Consider the following 14472-nt stretch of genomic DNA (forward strand, 5'->3'; position numbering starts at 1 on the left):
AGCCGACAACTGAGAGTCTGATTGCAAAGGATGAGATGGGATAGTCAAGGCAGTAAGAAGTGTCAGTGTTAAACTCATGGAAAGTCTATTGCAACCTCTACTGAGGGAAGAGAAAAGGAGCACCAAAGCCCAGAATGAAATTCATGGTTACAAACAAAAGCAGAAACCAGAAATGCAGGCAAAATGCCACTACATAAACACAAATGTGAAGATATCTTGACAAGGGATTGAATTTATCTGGCTGTTGGGCTCCTGCAGTGAGAAGGGAATATGAAACTGAACTAGGGACTTCATGAAATAGAGCTTGATTATAATCTATGTCTTGGACCAGAAAGGCTCTCACTGGACTTGAACTCAGGCAAGTACACTTAGCTGCAGTAGGGAATAAAAGAAAGCAGGATTACTCTTTTTCTTTTTTAACCAAGACTCAATAACTGGACCCCTGGACTTAGTTTTCCTATGCCTGAATCCTACGTACCTTCAGAACTAACCCCTAAACTTCCCTAAGATGAAGGTCCTGCTTTTCTCTTGCCAGTGTTCCCAGAGGCTTGAGTCCTCCACTGAATCCTGGTCAGCCTGGGGTCCAGCATAGTGATGCTGGAGCATAGTTTCTGACTCTGCCTATAACCACTTCTGGTTTCTCATGTATGGTATCCTTTCTTCTTGTTACTTCCTAGTGAGCTCAGTGACACTAAATATAGCCTATTCAACAATCACCACCATAACAGAAAGACTCAGGAGACTGTTAATAGAGAAAGTCTGTCTTAACTTCCTTACTTTTGCCTAAAGATGAAATTTCCCCCTTTCCTTGCCCATCAGAGACCACCATCCTATCACCTTTTTTGAATCACCAACCCCAGCCCTACACTTAGTCAACTTAGGTAAAAGAGTGAAAGCTTTTTCACTTTATCTATCTCAAAGCTTAGGAGATGGCTTGATACAAGTAATATCGGTTGATAAAATTCCCAGAAGCTACATAACATGGTGAAGATATTCCTCAGTATGAGATAAAGCAGTAAATCATATGAGTTACTGTGGTATCTACCACCTAAAGTATGCAGCATTCTTGTTCCAGGGTTTCTGTTTTAATAATTAGCTTAATAACAAAGCTTGGTGGTGGTGCATAAAACTTATTTTCTTAATCATGTAAAATTAGATGTCACATTTACAAAATTTTAACTACATGTGAGAGAAAAAGAATACTTCTCATTACATTGTTCTAGTACACATGAATCGCAAAGAAAATAAAACTCTTTTAAGAAGTTTGCAGTTTATCTTCAATGTATTCTCCAAGTAACCCAGAACAATTGATTTTCTATAGATTACCAACAAACTGTTGTCCAAAGCACTGCTGAGCTGCATTTCCATGCCGAACATCTTGTCTGCGGAAACGCCTGAAAGAAAGTAAATGCATTTAGATGTTCATATTTCAATTTCCTAGGCTTTAAAATATAGCCAATTGCATTAAATATATAAGTAGTATTCTGCTACTGAAAAAAAGATCACTCATATGAAATAAGGATAAAATCCAAGTTTCATAGTTTTTCATATTTCCATTATATGTTCTTCAGTAGTTAAGATCTATGTTACCCTGTTTTTAATTTACATAATGTTGAATTATGGAAACTCAAACAACAATTGAATAAATTTCTCTTCACTTTCTGTTAAAAATTTAGTTCAACAAGAAATCTTCTAGTTTAAGAATGTCTTGAATGGTAAAGTATTTGGGCAAATAAAGACAATGGGATTTGAAGTAGAGTATTTAGTGAGTACAAAACAGTTATTTGGAGTATAAAACTCCCATATATAATAAAGTGCAAATGAAAAAGGTGTTAGAATCTAAAATATTTTGCTCTATAGCCATGATAATCAATAGTACAAACAGAATTTCTAAAAATAAGATATAAACTAATAATATACTGTACTCAGCTTACTATTCAGATATAACATTGAGAAAGTGTATGGCTCTATTCGATGTGATGGTGTGCTATTCACGTTTAGCAGTATGTTGTGCATCTAGTGGGACTCAAGAAATATTAATATTTTTCCCCTCAATCTGCCTAGCATAATCAGAGACATTTCTAGTATATTTTTAATTTCATAGATTGTTTAGATATATAACTGAAAGAAACACAATATTCTGTATCTGTGGAGAAATTCCAAACCATATATATATATATATATATATATATATATATATATATATATATATTTCCAGAATAGACACAATATATACAATGTTTTGAATATATATGACATTATATATATATATAATTCTAACATATATATGATGTTTTGACTATATATAAAAACATAATCCTTTAAATATATAACATTTTATATACATGTATATATAAAATGATATAATTTGTAAGCATTTTTCTGAGGGATTAAACAATGAAAATTATCATTAGTATTAATAGCATTGAAATTCTAAATCAAGATCTCTGAGATACTTAATTTAGTTTACAGATTAAAATAGAAGTATTACATAAAGGTGGAAAATATCACTTGCTTCTCTAATTCATGGCATTTCTTCAAGACTGAGGGAAAAACAGAAGGCAAAGCAGAAGTTTTACCCTGGAGGGTGATAGTATAGCTTCCAAAGTGACAATGAGATGCTTTAACCATATGCAATGACGAAATTTGGAAAAGTGAACCAGATTCAATTCCCAATACCACCACTAATATTCTGCATGATCATATGCACATTTCTTCCCTTTCCTGGCTCTTTGGGTCCTCCCTTGTAAAATAAAGGTGGCAAAATGACACCTAAAAGCTATTTCAGTCTCTCTTCTTTTCATTCTAGGGTACACTGTTTATACATAACAATAATAGCGTGCTATTTCAAGTGATCAAGTGCTTTCTCACACAGGAGTTCAGATCTTATTTAACATATAAATATATACTGAAAACTAGGGCAGATGAACATCTCCAATCAATTTTTGGGATTATGACCTGTGACAAAAGTATGTTTTAGCTTCTACATTATACTAGCATATACAACTATGATACAACTAATAGCAGATCTAGATGAGAATTAAAATGCTGTTGTTAATTTCTCACTTTGTTGAGTATTGCTTCTATATTGAGAACCTAAAGCCTGATGAGCAATAATGAATAATGGATAAGAATAAAATCAGTGAAATGAGAAATGGCTTCCCCTTTGCAGAGATGATGTTGTATAAAGATTATTATACAAGTGATGTGAGGATAAGGAAGCTATAATTAAATAATTCTAGATAAGCAACATCCAGAACTGAGTGCACAAATATTGCTAAAAGTTATTGGAAATATATATTTAAAAAGAAATATGCCACATTCTCCAGCAAGGTTTCAGTTCATTTTATATTATCCCCATATAGTTGTCATTTATTCCTTTTCTTTAGTACGTGTGTGTGTGTGTTTGTATGGAGGAGTTTCAGAAAGGTTGAGCAAAGTTGCTTTCATTCTCAAAGTTTTATATTATTCTTATATCTCTAGCCTCTCCTATAAATTTTTAAAGAGAATACTGGAAATAGGCAAAATACAAGAGCAAGGGGAAGAAAAAGACCTAGCATTATAAACTACAATGTATTTTGGAAGATCATTTTAAACAACTGGTTTGGATTGTGAATTAATGTTTTTCCTCTGTTGACTCATTTTCACACTGTGAACAGAAAAGTATTTATTTTAATGACTAGTTTTCAATTTCTGCTTCTATTCAGGTCTGAAGCAAAAACGATCTGCTATAAAAGCAAACCACTTTGCCTTCATGTGTTGGAACTTATCCAAAGAGTTCTCCTCCAGGGGTGAGTGATGGTTCAAAAGAATTTGACACCACTGAAAGATCTCCATTACATGTCACTGAATTGAACTAATTCATTTATGAGCACAGCTTCTGACTCCTGCATTTCATGCCTTCCTGTCTACTACTTTTCTCATTCATTTGACTTTTTCTAAGTAACTCTTTTTGTCCACCACATCTACTATGTTATCAAGCTTAGGGCTGTACACTGTTAAAAGATGCATCATATACTAAAAAAATAAAAATAAAAATAAAAATAAAAAGATGGAAGCTGCTAAATTAAAATTCCTTATCACTACTGCATGCCTAACACAAAACCTTGTCATTCATAAGCATTTGGTGCAAAGCTTATAAATATTTGTATTGTTGCTAATAAAAATAAAATAATGTTATTATTTGTGGTAAAATTCACATTCTACCCTCATATTCTTCTATTATTTCACTCCTGATCCATGGTACTGCATGCTTTTCCCTAAGCATTCTATTTATTTGTACAGACAATTAATTCCCTTTGACTGGAATCATCTTACATATCTACCTTCCAGATTAAGTTCAAAAGCCATATTATTTTGAGAATCAAATAAAGTTTTAAATGCATTGCTCTTAATCCAGTACCTCATCCATAGTAAGTGCTCAATAGCAAGCTACTACTTACTATCATTATTTACAATTCCATTCTTCACTTTAGTTTTCAATTTCCTTTAGACAAGAGGTTATGATTATTTCTTCATAACCCTTGCACATAATATAGTAATTGGCTTAATAGGCAAATACACTAATAGTTAATACTTTCAGATAATTATATGACTATAGTCTTTGAGAATTGTTTTCAAACATCAAGAAGCATTCTGCAAAATCAATTAATTTGTTCAATTCTGTAACACAGTTGGTAAATTTAGCTCAGACATGTCCTCTCAAAGCATAATTTTACTATCTGCTTATTATATCATTTCTTAAAATACTCACTGGAGTGTTAATTTAGCTCAAGTAAAATTAACAAAAGTTTTGAATGAGTGAAGTTTAAATGAGATTCTACTACATATTTGAACATATAAAACAAGAACTACACTAAATTGGGTTAAATTATATTCTGAAAAAGGTTTACAGAAATGCAACCCAAAGTTAAATAATAAAAATAACTGAAATTAATAGAAACTGGTTTTCAGTAGGAAAATTGTCTATACTTCTATTTTGCCTTTTATTTTATCTTTGGTCATCTATTACAAGAAAGAAACTGCTTATTCTGTAAGAAACAAAAATACATTTTTCCTGAGGTATTTCCACAAAGAATGCACAACTTCATATGGCTTGAGTGAAGAGATATCCTTATTCTTCAAAATACTTAACTGCACCTCAAGATCTCTGCTTAAAGAATCCTGGGATTTACCTTCTGTAGGAAATGGAAATGACCTCACAGAATTGTAGACATTGGAGTTTGGAGGTCTTTAAGTACCTTTCATTTGTGTTGAATTAAATCACACATTTCATTAATTATACAGGTCATGCATTTGCCTAGGAGTTAAAATATTCACTTTCAAAATGAAATAAATGAAGACCAGCTGGTAGAAAGGACATGGGGCAAATGCAGGATGTATTTTAGAATTTCTTTCTTTATTTTCTTGTTAAGTCTTTGAATCTCTCATGTGTGGTGGCTCACCATTTCCACATTTCCACTTTATCTAAACTCGTTTCATGTCTTGCAGCAAAAGTTTCAAAAGAGGGAAGAACTGACTCAAACCTGGGTGAAAAAATAAAAGGTCAACAGCATGTTCAGCTCCAGTCTCTATCAACAATAATTAATACAGGTATTTTCTGGAAAGCTTCAAGCTTTCAAAGTTTCTATTATGAACAAAATATAATTATGATGATTTATTTAAATAAAAATAGCTTGGTTATTTTTCATGGAATGTATGCAAAAAAGAAAAAGACCAAAAAAAAAAAAAAAAAAAAAAAGAAGAGGAAAAAAAAAAACAGGATTAGAGTTATGAGGGTTTTCCTGAGCAAGAGAAATAGTTCATCAGGTATCATGTCTCACCTTTTTGCATGTGTACTTGTTGGATAATACCGGGAGCAGGATATGCCATCCCAGGCACAGTAAGGGTCTCGAGCCAGGCAACAGTCAGCACAAGCACTTCCATACATGTCACAGTGATGGAATCTGACTTGAGCCACGGCAGAAGCAGATCCAATATATAGCTGTTGCTATAGAAATCAAAAAGAGGTCACTAGCAGCAATGGACAAAACTTACACTGAGCTCTTACACCTAGTTTTCACATTTGCACACAATCACCTCAGTAAAAATTCACTTAAATTACAGCAGTTTCAGGAGTTTGAGACCAGGCTGCCCCATGCGGTGAAACCCCATCTCTACTAAAAACACAAAAAATTAGCCAGGCATGGTAGTGGGCACCTGTAATCCCAGCTACTTAGGAGGCTAGGGCAGGAGAATTGCTTGAACCTTGGAGGTGGAGGTTACAGTGAGCCAAGATCGTGCCACTGCACTCCAGCCCGGGAGACAACAGTTAAACTCCATCATGAAAAAAAAAAAAAAAAAAAAATAGCAGTTGTTCAATATAGATAGTAGAATATTTATATTTTCATTTCTCTAAAATTTGAGATATGTTCATAGACATAAATGCAGGAGTACCAAAATTGCTAGACTGAACTTGACAACAACTCAAAAAGCTGTGTTTACTGTCTTGCATTATCCAACACTGCAGATCTTTTTTTAAAGAACTATGGAAACAGCTGAGTGCAGTGGCTTATGCCTGTAATCCCAGCACTTTGGGAGGCTAAGGCAGGTGAATTGCTTGAGCCCAGGAGTTTGAGACCAGCCTGGGCAACATGGCAAAACTCTGTCTCTACAAAAAATACAAAATTAGTTGGACATGGTAGCACACACCTGTGGTCCCAGCTACTCGGTAGGCTGAGGTAGGAGGATGACCTGAGCCTGGGATGTCGAGGCTGCAGTGAGCTGTAATTGCACCACTGAAACTCCAGCCTGGGTAACACAGTGAGACCCTATCTCAAAACAGAAAACAAATCTACAGGAATAATTAATAAGAGAATTGGAAAGTAAATGGCCTTTTAAATACTGACATATAACATTAAGAAGAATGATGTGTATATCTATCTATCTATCTACAGAACAAGTAGCTGAACATTTAGTATCATATCTTTCCTTTTGCATGAACATGAAGAATCATTTATAAATAAATTTGGTGCAGTATGTACAAGTGTTTCTAAAGAAGTTTACATTAAACGATTTCAATGAAGTAGAACAGAGATGTGTTTCATTGTACACTCTTGGATTATCATTGTTACAACTGTTTTTGGAAAACATTATTGAAAAATAACCAGGGAATAAAGTGCTATCATGATTATAGAAGTAAAACTACTCTCATCTACCTTTCCATAGAAATGAAGACATGTATTAAATGTAAATCATGATATACTTTTGTCAGAACCAGTCAATGGACATAAAGTTTCAGTCAAACAAGATTAATAAGGTTTAGAAGTCTGCAGTTTAACACTTTACCTATAGTCATTAAACATGTATTGCACACTTAATATTTTGTTAGGGTAGATCACATGTTCTTACTACAATAAAATAAAGCAATAAAAGAAAAATAAAACTGTAATAAGTTCAGATATAAACACATATCCCTTGACCTTTACATATAGAACACACACATCTACACACATACACAGACACACACAGAAAACTTACTCGCTTTGAAGAAATCTCCATAGAAATAATAGGAACTGGATCCTGAAATTTTAAAAAAGATTTTTTAGAAATAAAATAAAAACATTTACCTTAATATGCTGGTCAATTCCTGAAATTACGTTAGCTATGTAAGTGGTTCTGTGTTAAGTACTCTATAGCTTTCATTTTAATAAATCAATATGCAAATACAATTAAAATACAGCTTTAAAAACTTTTTTTTTTCTAATGAGGTGGGCAGATTTGCAGATGAGAAGAGCCGTAGGTGATACAACCAGCTTATTGTTTGCCTCTTGAATATGGTTTTTGTATTTGCATTTGAATATTACTTGTGCTTTGGAAACTCAAGTATCTTTAAATAAAGTTAAAAAGTCGGAATGTTCTTTCTATTAATGTAACTGAACCATCAAAATTAAACCAGTGTCTTTCAGTAGGTGTTATTGCTAATAAACCAGGTGATTTTTAATCATTTAAACCCAAACCTAAACAAAATATTTTTCTGTTGGAGTGATCATGGTGAATCACAATTAACTCAGGATCCTTTGAAGAAGATGAATAACCTGATTTTCTTAGAACTGCACCAGAGGAAGAACAATTTATACCATAGCTTTGAGAATCAATATGTTGTTTTAGGATTGTGAAGGCTAGTCCACCCCTAAGAAAAACAATAAACTCAGATCATCTACGCAAGCGGAAAACCACAGGCAGGTGAAATACACTCTAGGGATGATTATCCTTTGAAGAACTGTTTTCTAAAAGGGAACATTTGATCCTCTAGGTCAGTGTTGTTTTTTTTTAATTTTAAACTACAGAATCTTTATGCTTTTATACATTTATTCATTTATTCAATCAGGCAGCAATGTTCTTAAGAGTTTACATGAACAAAACACTGTGGTGAGTAAATACTAAACACATTTCATTTCATAGCATGAAACAAAATCTTATATAGAGTCCCAGAGTGCAAAATAAACAAAAGCATAGCTGCTCTGGTTGATACAGGATGGTGGTTAAGTTTGGGTGTGATTCTAGAGAATCTGCATTTTAGTACAGCAAAGGCAAAATGTACTGCTTTTCATTTATAAAATCTTTTCACATATACCCATTATAAACATATATAGCCAATCCTTTTTATTCACAGATTCTGTACTTGCAAATTAACCTACTTGCTAAAATTTATTGTATCCCCAATATCAAAACATTGTGTGTTTTTCACTCACGGACACCTGCACACTCAGAAGAGCAAAAAAATTGAGTCACAAGACATGCACATTCCCAGCTGAGATGAAACAAGGTGTCACTCTGCCTTCTTGTTTCAGCTTTCTTAGTGTAAATAAGTATCTTTTTCATGGATTATGTAGTGCCAAAGTTGTCACATGTCTGTGCTTTTCGTTGGTGTTTTATTTTTTTAAATGGCCCCCGAGCATAGTGCTGAAGTTCTGTTTCATGTTCCTAAACTCAGAAAAGCTTCACTGTGCCTTAACATTGAAAGCTTCATTCAGGCATGGATTATAGCATTGTTGTCTGTTAGTTCAATGTTAATCCATCAGTAGTACATATTAAATAAGCTATCTTTAAACACAAACACACATAAAAGAAGGTTACAAATTGATCTGTTGACAGTTATGTTATAATTAGAAATCTGCTGGAACATAACCCCTTGTTTCCCACAGGAGCAGTGATCAATATTCAATAGTTCAGTGTTACAACCACTTTTAAAACCAAAACTGCTGCAAATGATATGACTTGATGTGTGTGTGTGTGTTGGGGGGGGTTGTATAAGTGCGTGTGTGGTATATATATATGCATACACACACACATATATACACACATGCACCTATGTCTATGTGTATCTGCATATGTAATTGTTTTTTCATGTCTAATCTTTTCATTATCATTTTCTATTTTTTTTTAGTAAATTCTTTGCATAATTGATGCACTTAATAAAAAGCAGTATGCTTACATTGCCACAATGTTCACAATATGAAAATGTATAATTTTTTTCTCAGCATTAATAGTACATTTGTACAAGACGTGACTGTAATACTGGCTTTGAAAATTATAAGTAGTATAAATGTTATTTCTTTATAGTCACAGTTTATTCACTGAAATTTTTTCCATGCTAAGTACATATTGACCTCTCAGTTGAAAAGTCTGTAAAAATCAAATAGATGTATTAAAATTTGAAATAATTATTCACTTACATTAGCTCTGAATCTACAACACACCTGTTGGTAAAAAATGGACATAATATCTTTCCTATTTACATCTCACTTGTAGTTGCAATGCATAAATTTGGTCTGTATTTTTTACTTTAAATACCTTGAATATCTGAAGTTCTTCTAGAATTACTTCTTCCATTGATTCCATTTCCTGGTTGTAAATGGTGATTACTTTCAGCACAATTCCATTATCTACAAGAAAACAAAACAAGAAATAAACTAGAAGCTATGTCACAGTCTGGTTTTCAAATAATCAAAATCCACGTAGCTGGCTGGGTGAGATGGCTTATGCCTATAATCCTATCACATTGGGAAGCTGGGGCAGGGTGTATCTCTTGAGGTCAGAAGTTCGAGACTAAGCTGGCCAACATGGCAAAAACCTGTCACTACTAAAAAGACAAAAGAGAAACAGTAGCCAGGCGTGGTGGTGAGTGCCTGTAATCATAGCTACTCGGGAGGCTGAGGCAGGAGAATTGCTTGAATGTGGGAGGCGGAGGTTGCAGTGAGCCAAGATCATGCCACTGCACTACAGCCTGGATGACAGAGAAGCCTTCATCTCAAAAAAAAAAAAAAAAAAAAAAAGAAAAGAAAAGAAAAAGAAAAGAAAAAAGTAGTGACTATAAATTCAAATAGGATTTGAAATCTAGAAGCATGAAACATTTTAATCACTGCCAGTTTAAAACAATATGATGACTTATAAACTCATATTTTTAAATAGCAAAATTAATTTTATATGCCTGGCCAGAAAAGAAGAGGAAATAATGATTATTTCAAATAGCTGGATCCAAATATCCAATCATAGATTTAAAAATAGAAATATCTTTTAGAACTAATAACATGTAAGAAAGATGCCAAATTATTCTAGCTACTTTTTCTGTGATGCATGATGCAAGACAATTTTTACTGAAAGCTACTTTAAACATGGTGTATATGGCAGCACAAATAGATGCTTGATACTTCTGGAATTCTCTGGAATGACTTTGATCAATATGAGAAGCAGGTATTTCTAAAAACATTCTTGGACTGGTAGATATGGTTTCTCCTTTCCAGGGCATTTACAAATAACAAATTAGGTTAGTACAAAAGTTATCATGGTTTTTGTCATTAAAGTAACAGCAAAAAAAACGCAATTACTTTTGCACCAAACTAATACTTTAATTACTTTTATCAAATATTATTATTGATTATGACGCTTTGAAAAATTTCGTTGGTAATCACTATGAGTGAATTTATGACCAAGTAATTTCAAGTTTGTTAAAGAAATCTGATGACATGTTAATCTTGAACTTACAGTGCAGAGTACATTATTAATATTAACTTACTAACTTCCTAAAATGAATGAATAAAATACAGCTCGTACCAGAGATCAATTTCTAAGAATAAGATAGATGTTTTATTGCTTAAATCTTTGCTTTTTTTTTTTTTTTTGAGACGGAGTTTCGCTCTCGTTACCCAGCCTGGAGTGCAATGGCAGGATCTCAGCTCACGGCAACCTCCGCCTCCTGGGTTCAGGCAATTCTCCTGCCTCAGCCTCCTGAGTAGCTGGGATTACAGGCACGTGCCACCATGCCCAGCTAATTTTTGTATTTTTAGTAGAGACGGGGTTTCACCATGTTGACCAGTGTGGTCTCGATCTCTTGACCTCGTGATCCACCCATCTTGGCCTCCCAAAGTGCTGGGATTATAGGCATGAGCTACCACGCCCGGCCCAATCTTTGCTTTTAAAAACAACAAATGGCTGGGTGCAGTGGCTTACGCCTGTAATCCCAGAACTTTGGGAGGCCAAGGCTGGCGGATCACTTTAGGTCAGAAGTTTGAGACCAGCCAGACCGACATGGAGAAACCCCATCTCTACTAAAAATACAAAATTAGCCAGGTGTGGTGGCACATGCCCATAATCCTAGCTATTCTGGAGGCAGAGGCAGGAGAATCGCTTGAACTCGGGAGGCGGAGGTTGCAGTGAGCTGAGATCACGCCATTGCACTTGCAAAATTCCATCTCAAAGAAAAAAAAAGGGAGTACTGGAGAAGTCCAAGCACCAATATTAATATTAATATTACATCCTGTTTCCTGATCTGGGCTTATTCCAATATTTCTTTGGAATTATATATCTATGATTAAAGTCATGTATGTTAGAATGCTCACTTCTCTAAAGATCAACTACTCTAGCAATTACTATGCTAAATAAAAAGAATCATTTTAAACACTTTAAAAATGATTATAGGATTTTAAAACACTTCAAAGAATTTGCTACCTACTACTCTGGAGGCTGAAAAATTTCAAGTTCTCTTCTACAAGTTAGATCTAATGTATGGGTTAATTGAAATTACACATTTATTTGAAAATGTCACTTTTAGCATATTTATCATACTTTATTAATACAGGATATTATGGGTAATATTGGGCCTGCTTGGTACAAATGGTTGATCTTGACGTGGACTCATAAGAATTAATATGTTTGCAGATTTAGGTGAAGTTACTGTCCCAAGTTCCAAGTTGTTTACAAAATCTCCGGGACTCACTGAGCAAAGGCAGTAATAAAGGTGGGAAACTGATAGAACCAATCTTGCTATCACACTCTACTTCCACTATGAGAACTTCTATTTGGGACCAACTTTGTTCATTAACATCTATTATTCATCTCTTCACTTATTTATTGATTGATGCATATGAAGTAGTGATTATGTATAAGGAAGCATGTGCTATACAAGCCCCAAATCCTCTCTTTGGTAGCTTTAATATTTCTCATATCTGAAACAAACCACGTATTTTTTTGGTCAAACCATGGCACTCCTGACAATGAAAGTGATAATATTCCCAGATAATTGGCATAAACTCTTACTATTGCAGTCACATGAGGTCTCTATTTCATTCTTTTTCATTTGGCTTAGCAGTGTGAAATGGGTTAACAATGAACAGATTTGTTGATAGGTGCTTTTAGAAATATTACTAAAATTACTTAATTTAAAGGTCAATTTAAATGTCTCTGAGTACTTTCTCATCTCTGTACCTGTTCCAATAAACAAGACATCATACTGGCCATCTTCAGCTTCCACTCGATCCACTGCTATTTGTTTCAGGTTATATTTTCCATCTGTTTTTACCAAGATTGGTTTTTTATGGGCAGGTTTTATGGCCTGGTACATTAGTGGATGATTTCTTGCAAATCGGATGGTATCATCGGGATAGTCCCTGGTGGTTCTGTATCCCCCTCCATTTACTGTGCTGGCACACTGAAAAACAAGTGGATTCGATCATTCTTTTTGCTTTACACTTAAAGAGAAAATGTATAATCAATTATGAGAAGAATCAGAAAAACTGAAGATGTCAAATTGTCAATTGTACATTTAGAAATAAGTAACATTTAAAAATAAGTATTTATAAATAAACAGTAAATAACATATTTAGAAAAATATGTTTTTCTTTTTTGTAACTTTTATTTTAGGTTTAGAAGTACATGCAGCACTAGATATACAGAAAAACTAGAAAAATTTTGGAAAAGGGAAGTAGTTAATATCAAGACAGTTTGGGGGTGGTAAAATTTTTAACATCAATATATATTCACATTACTTTTTCTGATTTTGAAATCTGGTTTTTGTGATATAAGTTAAATTTTGAAGGGAAATAATCTATCGTTCATACAAAAGAAATCTTTTTGTTGTGCTGAAACTTCTAAGGATCACAGCTGTACAAAATAGCTTTACCATTACTAAGTCTATGATAATATGATCAATGATGGTTCTGTTTGGCTCACTGACTATAGAATTTTAGTGCTGTTACATGAAAATCTATTCAGATGTTATCACTGCTAATTATCAATGGTATAAAAACACACTCTATTTACTATAATCTATATGAATTTGTATTTGTTAATGGATTTGACAAAATAAACTAGGAAAACAAGAAATATGTACTATACCATGCCAATTTTTAAACCACTGGCTATAAAATTAAATATTCAACAGCAGCTTAAGTTACTCATTGGAAAACCTTTAAATGTGTTGATTCATGCTTTTTAGTAAGTGCTCCCTTATTTTACATATTTTCCTCCAGAACTAGCAGCAATTTCAATGATTGTCTTGATAAAAATTTTCCACTTTATAGTATAAATACAGTAGTTTAGTAATCTGATTCCACAAAGAGGTCATTGATAATGGTGTGGTTTTTAAAATCAGACCTTATTTCCTAATTTGGCATGGATTTTTCACTTGAGTGTACTTTCACGATACATAATTGGAAACATTTTGGACTAGCTTGGAAGCAGTTCCATAACCAGTCACTTCCTCCAAAGCTCCTTTAAGACCATGTGGTTTCAAGAAGCATTTCCAGCAAAACCACAGGAGTAGGTTTTCTCCATTTAAAATTGTAATTTCAATCAATAGAATGAAATAAAATATACTCTATGTCTCTCTAGAAGTCATAATTTTAAGCCAGTGAGAGAGCGTGATTAAAATGGTAAAGTCTTAACACTTGTTAATGGAGGTATGGTTTTTTTCCACTTTGGGTTTTGGCTCTACAAAAACAGTATCTATTGACTTGCAAGTAATTGTGGAATCAGTACAGTGATGAGATTTCACCAGTGGCTTGTAAGAGTATAGATGTTGACTTGTGTGACAAGTTAAATGTTTGCTCTCCAAAGCTCACAGAGCACATACAATGATCTAAAGTTTTTCCGACCTAGTTGCACACAGGATGAATGATACAAAGTCATCATCTCATCATCACCATCACTATCATC

At 33.6% G+C, this 14472-nt stretch overlaps 1 protein-coding gene across 3 annotated transcripts in view; it reads right to left on the reverse strand.

The window, feature by feature from the left end:
- The window catches only part of SEMA3E (semaphorin 3E), a 284166-nt gene that overhangs the window by 22204 nt on the left and 247490 nt on the right, over positions 1-14472 (reverse strand). For all 3 annotated transcript variants that reach the window (XM_010344863.3, XM_010344857.3, XM_003921149.4), the window contains exons 11-15: positions 12745-12967; positions 9835-9926; positions 7519-7560; positions 5823-5989; positions 1327-1394 (exon numbers count right to left, since the gene is read on the reverse strand). In XM_010344863.3, the coding sequence (XP_010343165.1) occupies positions 1327-1394; positions 5823-5989; positions 7519-7560; positions 9835-9926; positions 12745-12967 (592 nt within the window). The remainder of the gene's footprint in view (positions 1-1326; positions 1395-5822; positions 5990-7518; positions 7561-9834; positions 9927-12744; positions 12968-14472) is intronic.

The sequence above is a fragment of the Saimiri boliviensis genome, chromosome 10, assembly GCF_048565385.1.
Source record: "Saimiri boliviensis isolate mSaiBol1 chromosome 10, mSaiBol1.pri, whole genome shotgun sequence".
Classification (NCBI taxonomy): Eukaryota; Metazoa; Chordata; class Mammalia; order Primates; family Cebidae; genus Saimiri; species Saimiri boliviensis.